This window comes from Moschus berezovskii, chromosome 8 (genome assembly GCF_049115385.1).
Source record: "Moschus berezovskii isolate FMDL1 chromosome 8, NW_MosBer_1.0, whole genome shotgun sequence".
NCBI lineage: Eukaryota > Metazoa > Chordata > Mammalia > Artiodactyla > Moschidae > Moschus > Moschus berezovskii.
The window spans coordinates 93501848-93514015 of NC_142467.1; the positions used below are offsets into that span (position 1 = coordinate 93501848).

Genomic DNA, 12168 nt, shown 5'->3' on the forward strand with positions numbered 1-12168 from the left:
CTTGAGTAGTCGCGGAGCCAGGTCTACGGGCCAGGCTGGAGGGCCGGACCTGTGGCGATGAAATTCCATTTTGAGTGGTAGCTGAGAAGTTGTGGGGGTGAAAGAGTTGGGAGACTGAGGCACAGAAGACCCAGGGACAGGCTCAAGGTCACAGGCCAGTTGAACCCAGGCATCCTGCCTCCCAGTTCTGAGCTCTCTTCAGTTCAGGCATCATTAGCAATATCACCTGCGACGACCCAGGCTCTGAGGGTCTCAGCCTCCCGCGACCCCAGCGCAAGAAAGACTACATTTCCCAGCGTGCAGCGAGGGGCGCGCCTGCGCGCTGTGGCCAGTGATGGAGAGCTGACTAGGGGCACGGCGGCGGCGGCGGCGAGGGCTCGGCGGGCCATTGGCTACCCGCAGCGGCAAAGGCAGCTTGAGGACTAGAAGAGCGAGTGGGGCCCGCGGGCCGGGCCGGGCCGACCTGGGCTGCAGCATGGAGGACCAGAGAGTGAGACCCGGGCGGGGCAGGGCGCGGTCCGAAGCGGGGGTGGACGAGAGGAGGGGGGCCAGGTGATGCCGCAGCGTCCTCCCAGCTCCCGCCGACCCCAGCTGCTCTGCGGCCGAAGCCCCACCCTCGCCGCAACCACGCCCGGATCTAGCCCCCATTCTGGACTCCGCAGACCCCCACACTAGCCACGACCCACATCATCTTGGCCTGAGTTCAGGCGCATCCCCTTCATGGCCCCCACTCCCCCCAGTATCGGGGAGCCTTGACTCCATCACCCACGCCTTCCATTGGGACTGCGGACCAGGTGTCCCGACCCTGGCCACACCCTGCCTCGGAGGGCGCCCCGCCAGCTCAGCACAGGTGACCCCCACCAATCCCGTGCCCCCAGGAAAGAACCCGTGGGGGGCCTGGGTTCGGGCTGCAGTCCCTAGACGCACCCACCCACGCCGGGCTCCTCTCCCGGCATCCCCTCCCCCAGACCTCCTTACCTTTCTCCACTTACCTGATTCTTTAGCGCATCCCCTTTTCCAGATGAACCCATGTTCTGCGGGCATCCTTTTCCTCTGGGGTCTCTTTCCCGGAGCTAGCTCCTTACCCCGATCATGCCCCCTCCCCCGCCGCCCCCCGAGAAAAAGCTACCTGGTTGAAGGCTTTGCACTCAGGCAGACCTGGCTGGAGCCCAGGGTCTGTGCTTCCTGAGAAGTTCTCTCAGAGTCTCAGTTTCCTCCCCTGTGAAATGGGCGGGCTCAATGTGCCTGATGCCTGCTGTTCCCTGAGGGCTGTAGGGCCAGAGCTCCACCCAGGACCTGCTCTTGGCTGGTGCCCAAGCTTTTTGGCACAGTGGCTCCCACATCCTTTCCCTGGGTCCCTGGAGGACAAGAAGAGGGAGCTTCAAGTTAAGGAGCCCTGGCTAGGCTGAGGGACTTAGTTTGTGCATGCTTCTCTGGGGGCAGGAGGCTCTGAGGAAGATCATCACGACGCTGGCTGTGAAAAATGAAGAGATCCAGAGTTTCATTTACTCCCTCAAGCAGATGCTGCTGAACGTGGAGGTGAGGAAGTCACCCCTGCCCCCAGGGCGGGGGGAAGGGCAGCGATAGAGGTAACTTGCCCTTGGGGACCCTGGGCCTTGCTGCCCTTCTGAGCAGCAGCTTGACCAGTCCTGGCCGCTCTGAACCCACCTTGTCTCTCCAAGGCAAACTCGGCCAAGGTGCAGGAGGACCTGGAAGCCGAGTTCCAGTCCCTCATCTCTCTCCTGGAGGAGCTGAAGGAGGGCATGCTCATGAAGATAAAGCAGGACCGCGCCAGCCGCACGTATGAGCTGCAGGTGTGTGTGATTTGGCGGGGGGGTGTTCTCCCGGACCCTCTCCCAGACGCTATCCCCTGCACACTCCCCAGAGCCCAACTGGCCTCAACATCTTCCTCCGAACCTGCTCCTCCTCTCTTGCCCCTTCCCAGAGGACCCTCCAGTGTCCCTGCTGTCCCGAGCCAGGCTGTCCAGTGGTGTCAGCCACACCTCCTCTTTTCCCTGGGCTCTTCCCAGCCCCCTCCCTGGCCATGACCTATCCATCCCCCCGCCACATGCTCTCCCTCTTAATTCCTTCTCCCTTCCATTGCTGCAGCCCCACCCCTACATCTGGCTGTTCCTCCCCACCTGTCTTCATCTCGCATTTTTTCAGCCCTTCCCACTGGTCCCTCAGATCTGAGGGCATCAATTCTTGCCAAACACCCGCTATGGCTCCTCTGGGGTCTCAGATTCCAAGCTGGGGTCACTAGGGCGACACCAGTACTTCCTGGGCCACCTCCTAGCACCCTGGATGCCCATCCACAAGGAATGTGAGCTCTCAGCTCAGATGTGACCTAGGCATGTCTGTTTCTTTTTTTAAAATATTCACTTATTTTACTTATATGGTTATGCTAGGTCTTTGTTGAAGCATGTGGAATCTAGGTCCCTGACCAGGGATCGAACCAGGCCCCCTGCATTGGGAACATGGAGTCTTAGCCACTGTACCACCAGGGAAGTCCCTGGACATGTCCATTTGTAAGGAAGGGATCCCCAGATGGTTCTGATTGTCCTGCCTGCAGAGAGGTCCAAACTCCCTCTAGCCTCCCTTTCCCACCTGAAGTTGGAGAAGGACATGGTACCCCAGAACCCCTAGGCGATGAGGAGCCCTGGGAGGGTCTGAGGCCATGGAGTAAGATGTCTCTTCTCTTGGTGGCATGGCCCCTGCAGAACCAACTGGCTGCCTGCACACGAGCCTTGGAGAGCTCCGAGGAGCTTCTGGAGACAGCCAACCAGACCCTGCTGGCCACTGACAGCAAGGACTTTCCCCAGGTGGGTGCCTCGGGAGCCAGAGTGGCCACCCAGATACGTTTGCCTTTCAGATCAACTACGAGTAATGTTTTACTCTGATTATGGCCCATGCAGGATTTAGTCTGAGTACATCCTAAACATCATTGGTAGGACATATGCTAAAATAATAATTCTTTGTAGTAGATCTAAAACTCACAGGAAGCCCAGCTTGGTGCTCTGCGATGACCTAGATGGGAAGGAGGTGGGAGAGGAGCCCAAGAGGGATCATGTATATATGTATCCATACAGCTGATTCACTTTGTTGTATAGCAGAAACTAATATAACATTGTAAAGAAATTATACTCCAATTAAAAAAAAAGAATGAATAAAATTTTTAGTATATCTCATGCAAATGTTTACTATAAATATTTCCCAAATGTCGCCTGGGACATATTTATACTAAAATACTTATTCATTATTTGAAATTCAAATTTAACAAGGAATTAATTTTTTAGTAATATGTCACATCCAATATTTAGTGTAAGTATATCTGAAATATTGGATGGGACCTACTTATACTAAAAAGTATATATTTATTCATCTGCAATGCAAGTCTAACTTTGTAGCCTTTATTTTCATTTGCTAAATCAGTCAACTGTATGTACTGGGCACTAGGCGGGAGGTGGGGATAGGAGTGGGAACCTGTCTTTGCCTCTCATCCCATCAGGGTCCGGCTAAGGTTTTCTGCCCCCGTGCTGGGGCACTTTGACACATGGACATCCGGCTGGGCCTCAGTCTTCTTGTCTGTGTAGTGGGTTTCTGATTCAGCCAACGCAATTCTTTGGCTTTTGTTCTGTCCCTCTTTCTAGGCTGCCAAGCAAATCAAAGATGGGTAAGACGCTGGGACCTGGCTCCCACCCAATTGCCCCACCCCCATTGTGAAGGTGGGAACACCCAGGTGAGGGTCCCTTGGCCCAGAGCACCGGACCGCAACAAGGGGGAGGGGGCCCCCTATATACACCTCGGGGGACTAGGCCAGGGCGTCCACCTCCTTCCCTGCAGTGTGCAGGCTGCCTCCACCTCCTTCCCTGCAGTGTGACAATGGCCCCCGCCTTCCGGCTGTCACTGAAAGCCAAGGTCAGCGACAACATGAGTCATCTCATGGTGGACTTTGCACAGGAGCGGAGGATGTTGCAGGCACTCACGTTCCTGCCTGGTGAGAGGGGAACTCACTGGATCATAGGGAAAAAAAATCCCAAAGTCTAGGAGAGGGCCCCGAGACAAGGCATGACAATCAGAATAAGGCTGACAACCATTTGTGGAAACCGCAGAAGGTCCCGCCCTGACTTGCAGCCCTGAGGAGTCCCACCCCCCAGTGGGTGGAGCCACAGGGAAGCCCCACCCTATGGTAGAGTCCTAAAGAATCCCCACCCACTAGGCGTGGAGTCCCATGGAGACCACACCCCAATTGGTAGCATTCTGGAAATTTACTATCTCTAAATGGTGCGATTCAGAGAAACTCGTATTCGTTGGTTGAACCCTAAGAAAGCTCTTCTCTGCCCCACACCCTTTGGTGAAACCCTGAGGAGGCTCCACCCCCAGGCTACGGAACCCAGAGAAGCCCTGCCCCTAATCCTGGTATCCGGAGGACGCCCAGACCCCAAGAAGGTCTAGTGTGTGGGCAGGGTTACAGCCAGGCCTGCCCCTGCAGGCTTTCCTGCCCCAGCCCTCTGACGCACACCCTGACACCCCTCTCTCCTCTGTCCTGGGCAGTGCCTAGCGCCCCCGTGATCGACCTGGCCGAGTCCCTAGTGGCCGACAACTGTGTAACCTTGGTGTGGCGCATGCCAGACGAGGACAACAAGATTGACCACTTCGTGCTGGAATATCGGCGGACCAACTTTGAGGGCCCACCCCGCCTCAAGGAGGATCAGCCCTGGATGGTCATCGAGGGGATCCGGCAAACGGAATACACCCTGACCGGTAAGGGCAGCTCAGCCTTCCCCATCAGTCCACCTGGGGCTCGTGGACCATCCTACATATAACAAGGAAAACGATGCTGGTGACAGCCCTGCACCGTGTAGTGAGGGCTTACTATGTGCTAAGCATTTTAACCACATGTAATGAGTGTGTTATTGTCAGCTTTTTACAGATGAGGGAACTGAGGGAAGCACTCGGAAAGGGTGTGCTCCACCCCTGTCTTATCTCTATGATCCATCCTTCATTCATTCATTTTGACTTAGTCCCTGCAGGGTACCAAGCACTGTTCTTACAGTAGTAAACAAAGTGCCTGAGAATCCCTCCTCTCATAGAGCTGGTGTTCAGGGAACCATCCTCCCAGGATCTGAGGATTTCCTTGGCTGTTATACAAAAGCAGAAAGCCTGAGGGAATCCATCCAGCTGGTAGGGGAGGTTCTGAAGGAGGGTAAAATCAGGGGTCCCTAATGAGTTAAGAAACCATCCTGAGCCAGGGGAAGCCCTCAAGAGTAGGGAGAGTCTCCCTGACAAGATAACTATCACCAGGGCTCTTGGGCTATAATCAGCCTGCTCCCTATCTGTAATTAGCATACAAGCTTAATAATAAGCATGCTAATTGCAGGAAAGAAAAGCCAGCAGCTGAGAAGAGGGCCTGAGAAGCTCTCAGCTTATCCTTTGCATGGAAATCAAAATAAACACATACCATTTTTCCCCCGGTCTTTTTTTTTTTTTTTAATTATTGTGGCAAAATACACATAAGGTAAAATCCGCCACAGTCACCGTTAAGTGTGCAGATCTGCTATTCAGTGCATTCATGTTGTGCTACGATCACCCACACCATCCATCTCCAGAACCTCTCAGCTTGCAAAACTGAAACTGTCCCCATTAGTTTTTGTTATTGTTGCTGTTTGTTTTTAAATTTTAACCTTACCACATGGCTTGCAGGATCCTAGATCCCTGACCAGGGATTGAACCTGTGCCCTTGGCAGTGAAAGCACAGAGTCCTAAGCACTGGACCACCAGGAAATTCCCCTGTCCCCATTAGACACTAACTTCCATTCCTCTCTCACCAGTCCCTGGCACCCAGCATTCTAATTCCCATCCCTGGGAATGTTACTGCTCTAAGTACCTCATATAGATGGAATCATACAGTATGCTTGGCTTGTCACTGAGCATCGTGTCCTCAAGGTTCACCATGTTGTAGCAGGTGTTAGTTTCCTTTAAGGCTGAATAATATTTCATTGTGTATACACACGCACACACGGGGCTTCCTAGGTGATGTGAGTAGTAAAGAATCCACCTGCCAATGCAGAAGACTGAAGAGACGTGGGTTCCATCCCTGGTTGGGAAGATCACCTGGAGAAGGAAATGGCAACCCACTCCTGTATTCTTGTCTGGAAAAATCCCATGGACGGAGGAACCTGACAGGCTACAGTCCATGGGGTCACAAAGAGCTGGGCAGACTGAGCACATATCATATATGTACACACAATGAAATATAGATACATTGTATATATTCGGCTTTCTCCCGTAGTGTCAGCTTACATAACTAGAGTTCAAAACCAGAACCAGGAAGCCGACATGAGTATAGTCTGCAGGGTTGATTTACTTTTCACGTCTTACCAGTTTAGCATGCACTGATTTGCATGTACATGTGTAATCCTGTATGCAATTTTATCCCCTATGTAAATTTGTGTAACTACCACCACAATCAAAGTGTAGAGCTTCTCCATCACAGGCTTCCGGATGCATCCACTTTACCCCTCTGGCCTTTTCCAAAATCCATAGTGAGTGAATTCCTCGGGGGCAGGAAGCTGAATCCCTCACAAGACCTGTGATATCGAAGGTGATGAATTCACTCACCTATGTAAATAACCCATGTGGTTATTTGCAATCCACCTACTATCTTGTTGACTGTTTGGAAGACAGGAGGGTTTTGGTTAAGTTCTTATAACTTAAATTCCTTGGGCCATCTCATCCTTCTGTGAACCCTGCTCAGTGTGGGGAAAATGACTGTTAGGTTGCAGACTAGGAAACAGACACCCACTGTGAAAAGTCGGATAGGTTCATGATTCAGAATCCAAGCCTTCTGGGTGGTAGTCTTAGCTTCCCTGGTGGCTCAGAGGGTAAAGAGTCTGCCTGCGATTCGGGAGACCTGGGTTCGATCCCTGGGTTGGGAAGATCCCCTGGAGAAGGAAATAGCAACCCACTCCAGTATTTTCACCTGGGAAATCCCATGGACAGAGGAGCCTGGCAGGCTACACAGTTCATGGGGTCACAGAGTCAGACACAGTGGAGCGACTAACACTTTCTACTTAGGGCTGGGGCAGTAGGTGGCGCTGCTGAGCAAACTACAGAACTCAGAGAAGGGGATTCAAGAAAGGGTGAGGTAGTCTGGGTGGGCACCTGGAGAAAGTAACAGTCAAGCCGAGGCCCAGAAGAGAAGCCGGGGAGACCGAGTTCCAGGTCAAGGAACCGCCTGGTCAAGGGCTCAGAGGACAGAACACTGAGCCTTTGTGTCTGGAACTAGTTAACTTTGCAGAGGGAACAACATCTGTAGGGAAAGGGGAGAAGAGGAATAGGGACTTTACCCTGAGGGCAAGGGTACCTATGAGAGGTTTCAGAACATGGATTTCTGAGTGTGGTTTGGAATGCCCAGAGAAGGCATCCTGCAGGGAACACCCGGGGCAACTGGACACATGCTCTGAGCTAGAAGTTGAGCTGTGTGTGCCCTGTGGGTAGGCAGATAGTGTCTTAAGGGTGAGCAGGGTGTTAGACTGAGTCACCCAAACATTTGAGAGTACAGAGGAGCCTGCAAAGAAGACCAGGAGGGATCAGTCAGAGGGGACAGTCAGTAGAGGGCAATACCATGACTGCCAAGGAAAAACGTTCCATGAAGGAAGGAGTGGTTAGCCAGGAGAACCTTCTAGATGAGGACTGACAAGTCCAGAAGAGGGAGAGGGAGTGAAGCCACTGAGAGAAGTCTGGACATATCTCCAAAGAGGTTTTGCATGAGGGGGAAGGCAGTTCGATAGTACCTTTCATTTTTTTAAGATTAGAAGAAATTAATAATAACTTTTTAAAAGGATACTATTAGGGAAAATCTTTAAGGCACTGGTCATGGCTAGATCCAGGAGTTCCAGCATATGACTCACTCAGCTCAGTTCTAGACACTTATTGGCTCTGAGAAAGCAGACATTCTCAAGTAGGATTGCCAACATGGTGGCAAATTTTCCCAGGAGTGGCTTCCTCCTAGTTGACTGCTGCTGCTGCTAAGTCGCTTCAGTCGTGTCCAACTCTATGTGACCCCAAAGACGGCAGCCCACCAGGCTCGCCCGTCCCTGAGATTCTCCAGGCAAGAACACTGGAGTGGGTTGCCATTTCCTTCTCCAATGAATAAAAGTGAAAGTGAAGTCGCTCAGTTGTGGCCGACTCTTAGCGACTGCATGGACTGTAGCCTACCAGGCTCTTCCGTCCATGGATTTTCCAGGCAAGAGTACTGGAGTCGGGTGCCATTGCCTTCTCCGCCTAGTTGACTAGTTCAGAGGAAAGAGGGACTCTGCTCACTCCAATGTCAGCCGGAGTCCCAGGGCAGATTCTGATTGGCCAGTTTGGGTCATGTGCCTATCCCTGGACCAATTGCTGTGACTGAGCCTTAAAGCATCCTGATTGGCCAGTCTGGATTAGAGGTGGAGCCCCGCAGGTGAACGAGGACAGGGATGATTTTTCAGGGTTACCATGTGGTCTGCAAGATGCTCCTTAGAATGAGAGGTGGTGGGATGACTGTGGGACACAGGGGCCTCTAATCTGTCACTCAAAGAGTACACAATGTTAAGCCCTCTCTTTTGCCTTGCAGGTCTCAAGTTTGACATGAAATACATGAATTTCCGTGTGAAGGCCTGTAATAAGGCAGTTTCAGGCGAGTTCTCCGAGCCAGTGACCCTGGAGACACCAGGTGACTGACTCCCATACCTCCCCTCGCTGTGACTCCATAACCACTCATCCCAGGGCTCCAGGGACTGGTGTCTAATGAGAATCTTCTAATCAGGATTCTGTGGCCCTTTTTGCCCTGGTGGCCAGGAAGCTCAGTGCTCAATCCATGGTAGATTCCTTAGCCTGAGTGTCTGGTATAAATTTGGTATTGTTATTTGCATTTGCAGTTGATCGCATCATACCTAAATGGTTTTTACACACACACACTCCCCCAATCTCTCTTTCTCTAACTCACTCTTCAAAAAAAAAAAAAGCTAAGTGCTCAATAGAATTGGAAATAGGGTATCAGTACTGAAGATAGATTTCTTAGCACCCCCCCGCCCCCAGTGATATCTTTGCATGTTCGGGTAGGAAGTCCTTTCTGCAATCTAGCTTAGCTCTGTCATGCTATAGCACTGCCCCTTTTCTGGGATTAATCCCCAGTGAAAGCACAGGGCAGCACAGTGGTTTGAAAATGGCTTCAGACATGGGAGACCTTTAGGTAACTAGCCCTTGGCCTTCACTCCTCTGGCTACATGTTCTGCCCTCGCCACCTTCCCTGTCCCGTCTTTCGGTGCCTTTCTGCCTGTTGTCTCTGTATCTCTCCATCTCTGAACCTTTGTCCATTTGTCTCTTTTTCTCTGTCTTGGTCTTAGTCTGTTTCTTTGTTTCTGTCTGTTCTCTGTCCCTGTCATGGTCTGTCTTGGTCACTGTCTGTCTCTTTCTGTCTCTCTCTGTGTCTCTGGGTTTTCCCATCTCTGTGACTCCTGTGTCTGCCTGGCCCCAGCGTTCATGTTCCGCCTGGATGCGTCCACATCCCACCAGAACCTGCGGGTGGATGATCTCTCCGTGGAGTGGGACGCCATGGGCGGGAAGGTGCAGGATATCAAAGCTCGCGAGAAAGATGGCAAGGGGCGGACGGCGTCTCCCGTCAACTCCCCAGCCAGGTAGCCTGCCCCCTCCCCTCCCTGAGTCTCTGGTGGAGGAGATCAAGCTGGACATGGACACACAGAGTCCAGTGTGGTCAAGGCTGGGGTAGAGGGAGGGACATGGAGTGGGGGGAGCCCAAAGAGTGAATGAAGGGAGAGGAATCTTTGAAGTGGGTTTTGATGGTCGAATAGGATTTTTCCAGATGAGAAAGGGTACAGGTATGTTCCAACATGAGAGACCCTGTGTATGAAAAGAACCACACACAGTCCAGGAAAGATGAAAAGTTAATGGTGACTGGGGTGGACCAGGGAAGGCCTCCTATGGGAGAGGTGAGGTCTGAATTGAGACTTCCCCCTCCCTGTCACCCACAGAGGTACTCCATCTCCCAAGAGGATGCCCTCGGGTCGTGGGGGACGGGATCGCTTCACAGCTGAGTCCTACACGGTGCTGGGTAAGGACAAGGAAAGACAGGAGTAGAGAGAAGTCTGAGCAGGGCCCTGATAGGGGTTGGTGGGAAGGAATTCCTTTGGCTGGGGAAACTGAGGCAGGTGTCAAAAAAAGCTTCTGTGGAAACAGTACCAGTGATATGTTATTGTGACCTTGGGGGAATGGGAAGATTTGGGGCTGAGGGATCACTGGGGCAAAGTCAGAACTTACAGATGCTCTAGATTGGGGAGGGCTGGGCAGTAGCTTGAGGGGGAATTTCCTGAGGTCTGTAGAGTAGATGAGACCCAGGGAGTAGCAGAGACTCAGGGAGTAGCTGGAAAGAATAGTTGCCTGTGGCTAGCCAGGTTCGTGAAGGAGCTGAAGCAAGACAGGGGCTCGGGAAGTGGCTTAAGGTGAGTGGAGGAGCCAGAGAGAGTAGCTGAGTCTGAGAAGTGGAGAGAATGACTAGGGTGAGAGGTGTGGTTGGCACCACAGGACTGATTGGATCCTGTGAAGGAGAAGCTGGAGTCTGAGGAGGAACAGGAGATCCTGGAAATCACCACTGTCCTGAAAAAAACCTTGAGCAAGAGGTCAGGATCTATGCAGAAGCCAGTGTGGTCTGTAATACCTGGGAGGCGATGAGGATGGGAGATGAAGTTAGGGAGTTGCTGGTTTATTTTTTTCGCTGCACCGGGTCTCAGTTGCGGCACTCAGGATCTTTAGATGTGGCATGTAAACTCTTGGTTGTAGAATGTGGAATCTAGTTCCCTGACCAGGGGTGGAACCCAGGCCCCTGAATTGGGAGAGTGGAGTCTTAACCACTGGACAACCCTGGAAACCAGGGCTGAATGAGGATCTGAGCTATGGTCTAGTGGGGCAGAAGTGGGTGGAGAAGCTGCAGCGCAGGAATAGCTGGATGGGAATATCGCTGAAGTCACAAGAATCTGATCCAGGATCCTGGGAGGGTGTAGATTAACTGATATCTCGCTGAGGCTTGGAGACCTATCTGGGCTTAGTCAGATATCTAGTATCTTAGTATCTAGGGAGGCATGGGATAGCTGGGGACCGGGCAGTGTCTGGAGGAAAGAGCTGGGGTCTGGCTGCCCATTTTGAAAGGGCACCCAGGAGCCAATTCTACCCAGTCCCCCTGCCCACCCCGTCCCCCAGGGGACACGCTGATTGACGGCGGGGAACATTACTGGGAGGTGCGCTACGAGCCAGACAGCAAGGCGTTTGGCGTGGGGGTGGCCTACCGTAGCCTGGGTCGCTTTGAGCAGCTGGGCAAGACGGCTGCGTCCTGGTGCCTGCACGTCAACAACTGGCTGCAGGTCAGCTTCACTGCCAAACATGCCAACAAGGCCAAGATGCTGGACGCCCCCGTGCCCGACTGCCTGGGCGTGCACTGCGACTTCCATCAAGGTGATCCCCTCCGACCCCTCTCTGGCCACCCTTCTCCACTGTTCTCTCTCTGCCCAAACCTCTCTCACTGATCCCTTTGTCGCTCTTGCCCTCCACTCCAGGCCTCCTGTCCTTCTACAATGGCCGTACCAAACAGCTGCTGCACACCTTCAAGGCCAAGTTCACACAGCCACTGCTCCCGGCTTTCACGGTGAGGCCTTGTCAGGGGCCCAGGGAAGTAAGAGCAGGGTGGCGCGAGGGTTGGCTTTCCTGCTGAGCCTGTCTGTCCCCTTCTCCCTGCCCTGACTGTCCCCCAGGTGTGGTGTGGCAGCTTCCATGTGACGACTGGCCTGCAGGTCCCCAGCTCCGTGCGTTGCCTGCAGAAGCGGGGCAGTGCCACTAGCAGCTCCAACACCAGCCTTACCTAGGCCCCTGGACTGCCCATCAGCGGGCAGATTTCGGGGGCCGCCTCCAGGCCTCTACTGTTTCAGCTGGGCACGTCCTCTCACTTGCTGCTTGGAGCCTTAACTCCTGATGGGGGGTCACTGATGGAGAGCGGACACCCGGGTCGGGCCCTCCTCCGCACCTCACCTCCTAATAAAGGTCAAACACTGGCCAGGCGGTGCTGTTGGCTTTTTGAGGTTGGGTGGCACTGGCAGTGCCTGGTCCTGTCCAGACCTCAGC

At 53.1% G+C, this 12168-nt stretch overlaps 1 protein-coding gene across 1 annotated transcript; it reads left to right on the forward strand.

Annotated features, from left to right (window-relative positions):
* The first annotated feature begins 361 nt into the window (after positions 1 to 361).
* On the forward strand, positions 362 to 12088 carry FSD1 (fibronectin type III and SPRY domain containing 1). The gene is made up of 13 exons (XM_055428640.2): positions 362 to 490; positions 1444 to 1539; positions 1683 to 1814; positions 2721 to 2822; positions 3651 to 3673; positions 3876 to 3997; positions 4555 to 4764; positions 8615 to 8713; positions 9518 to 9677; positions 10032 to 10111; positions 11254 to 11505; positions 11607 to 11695; positions 11802 to 12088. The coding sequence occupies exons 1-13, from the start codon at positions 476 to 478 to the stop codon at positions 11910 to 11912; spliced, it is 1491 nt and encodes a 496-aa protein (XP_055284615.1). The 5' UTR covers positions 362 to 475; the 3' UTR covers positions 11913 to 12088.
* Positions 12089 to 12168: the final 80 nt, after the last annotated feature.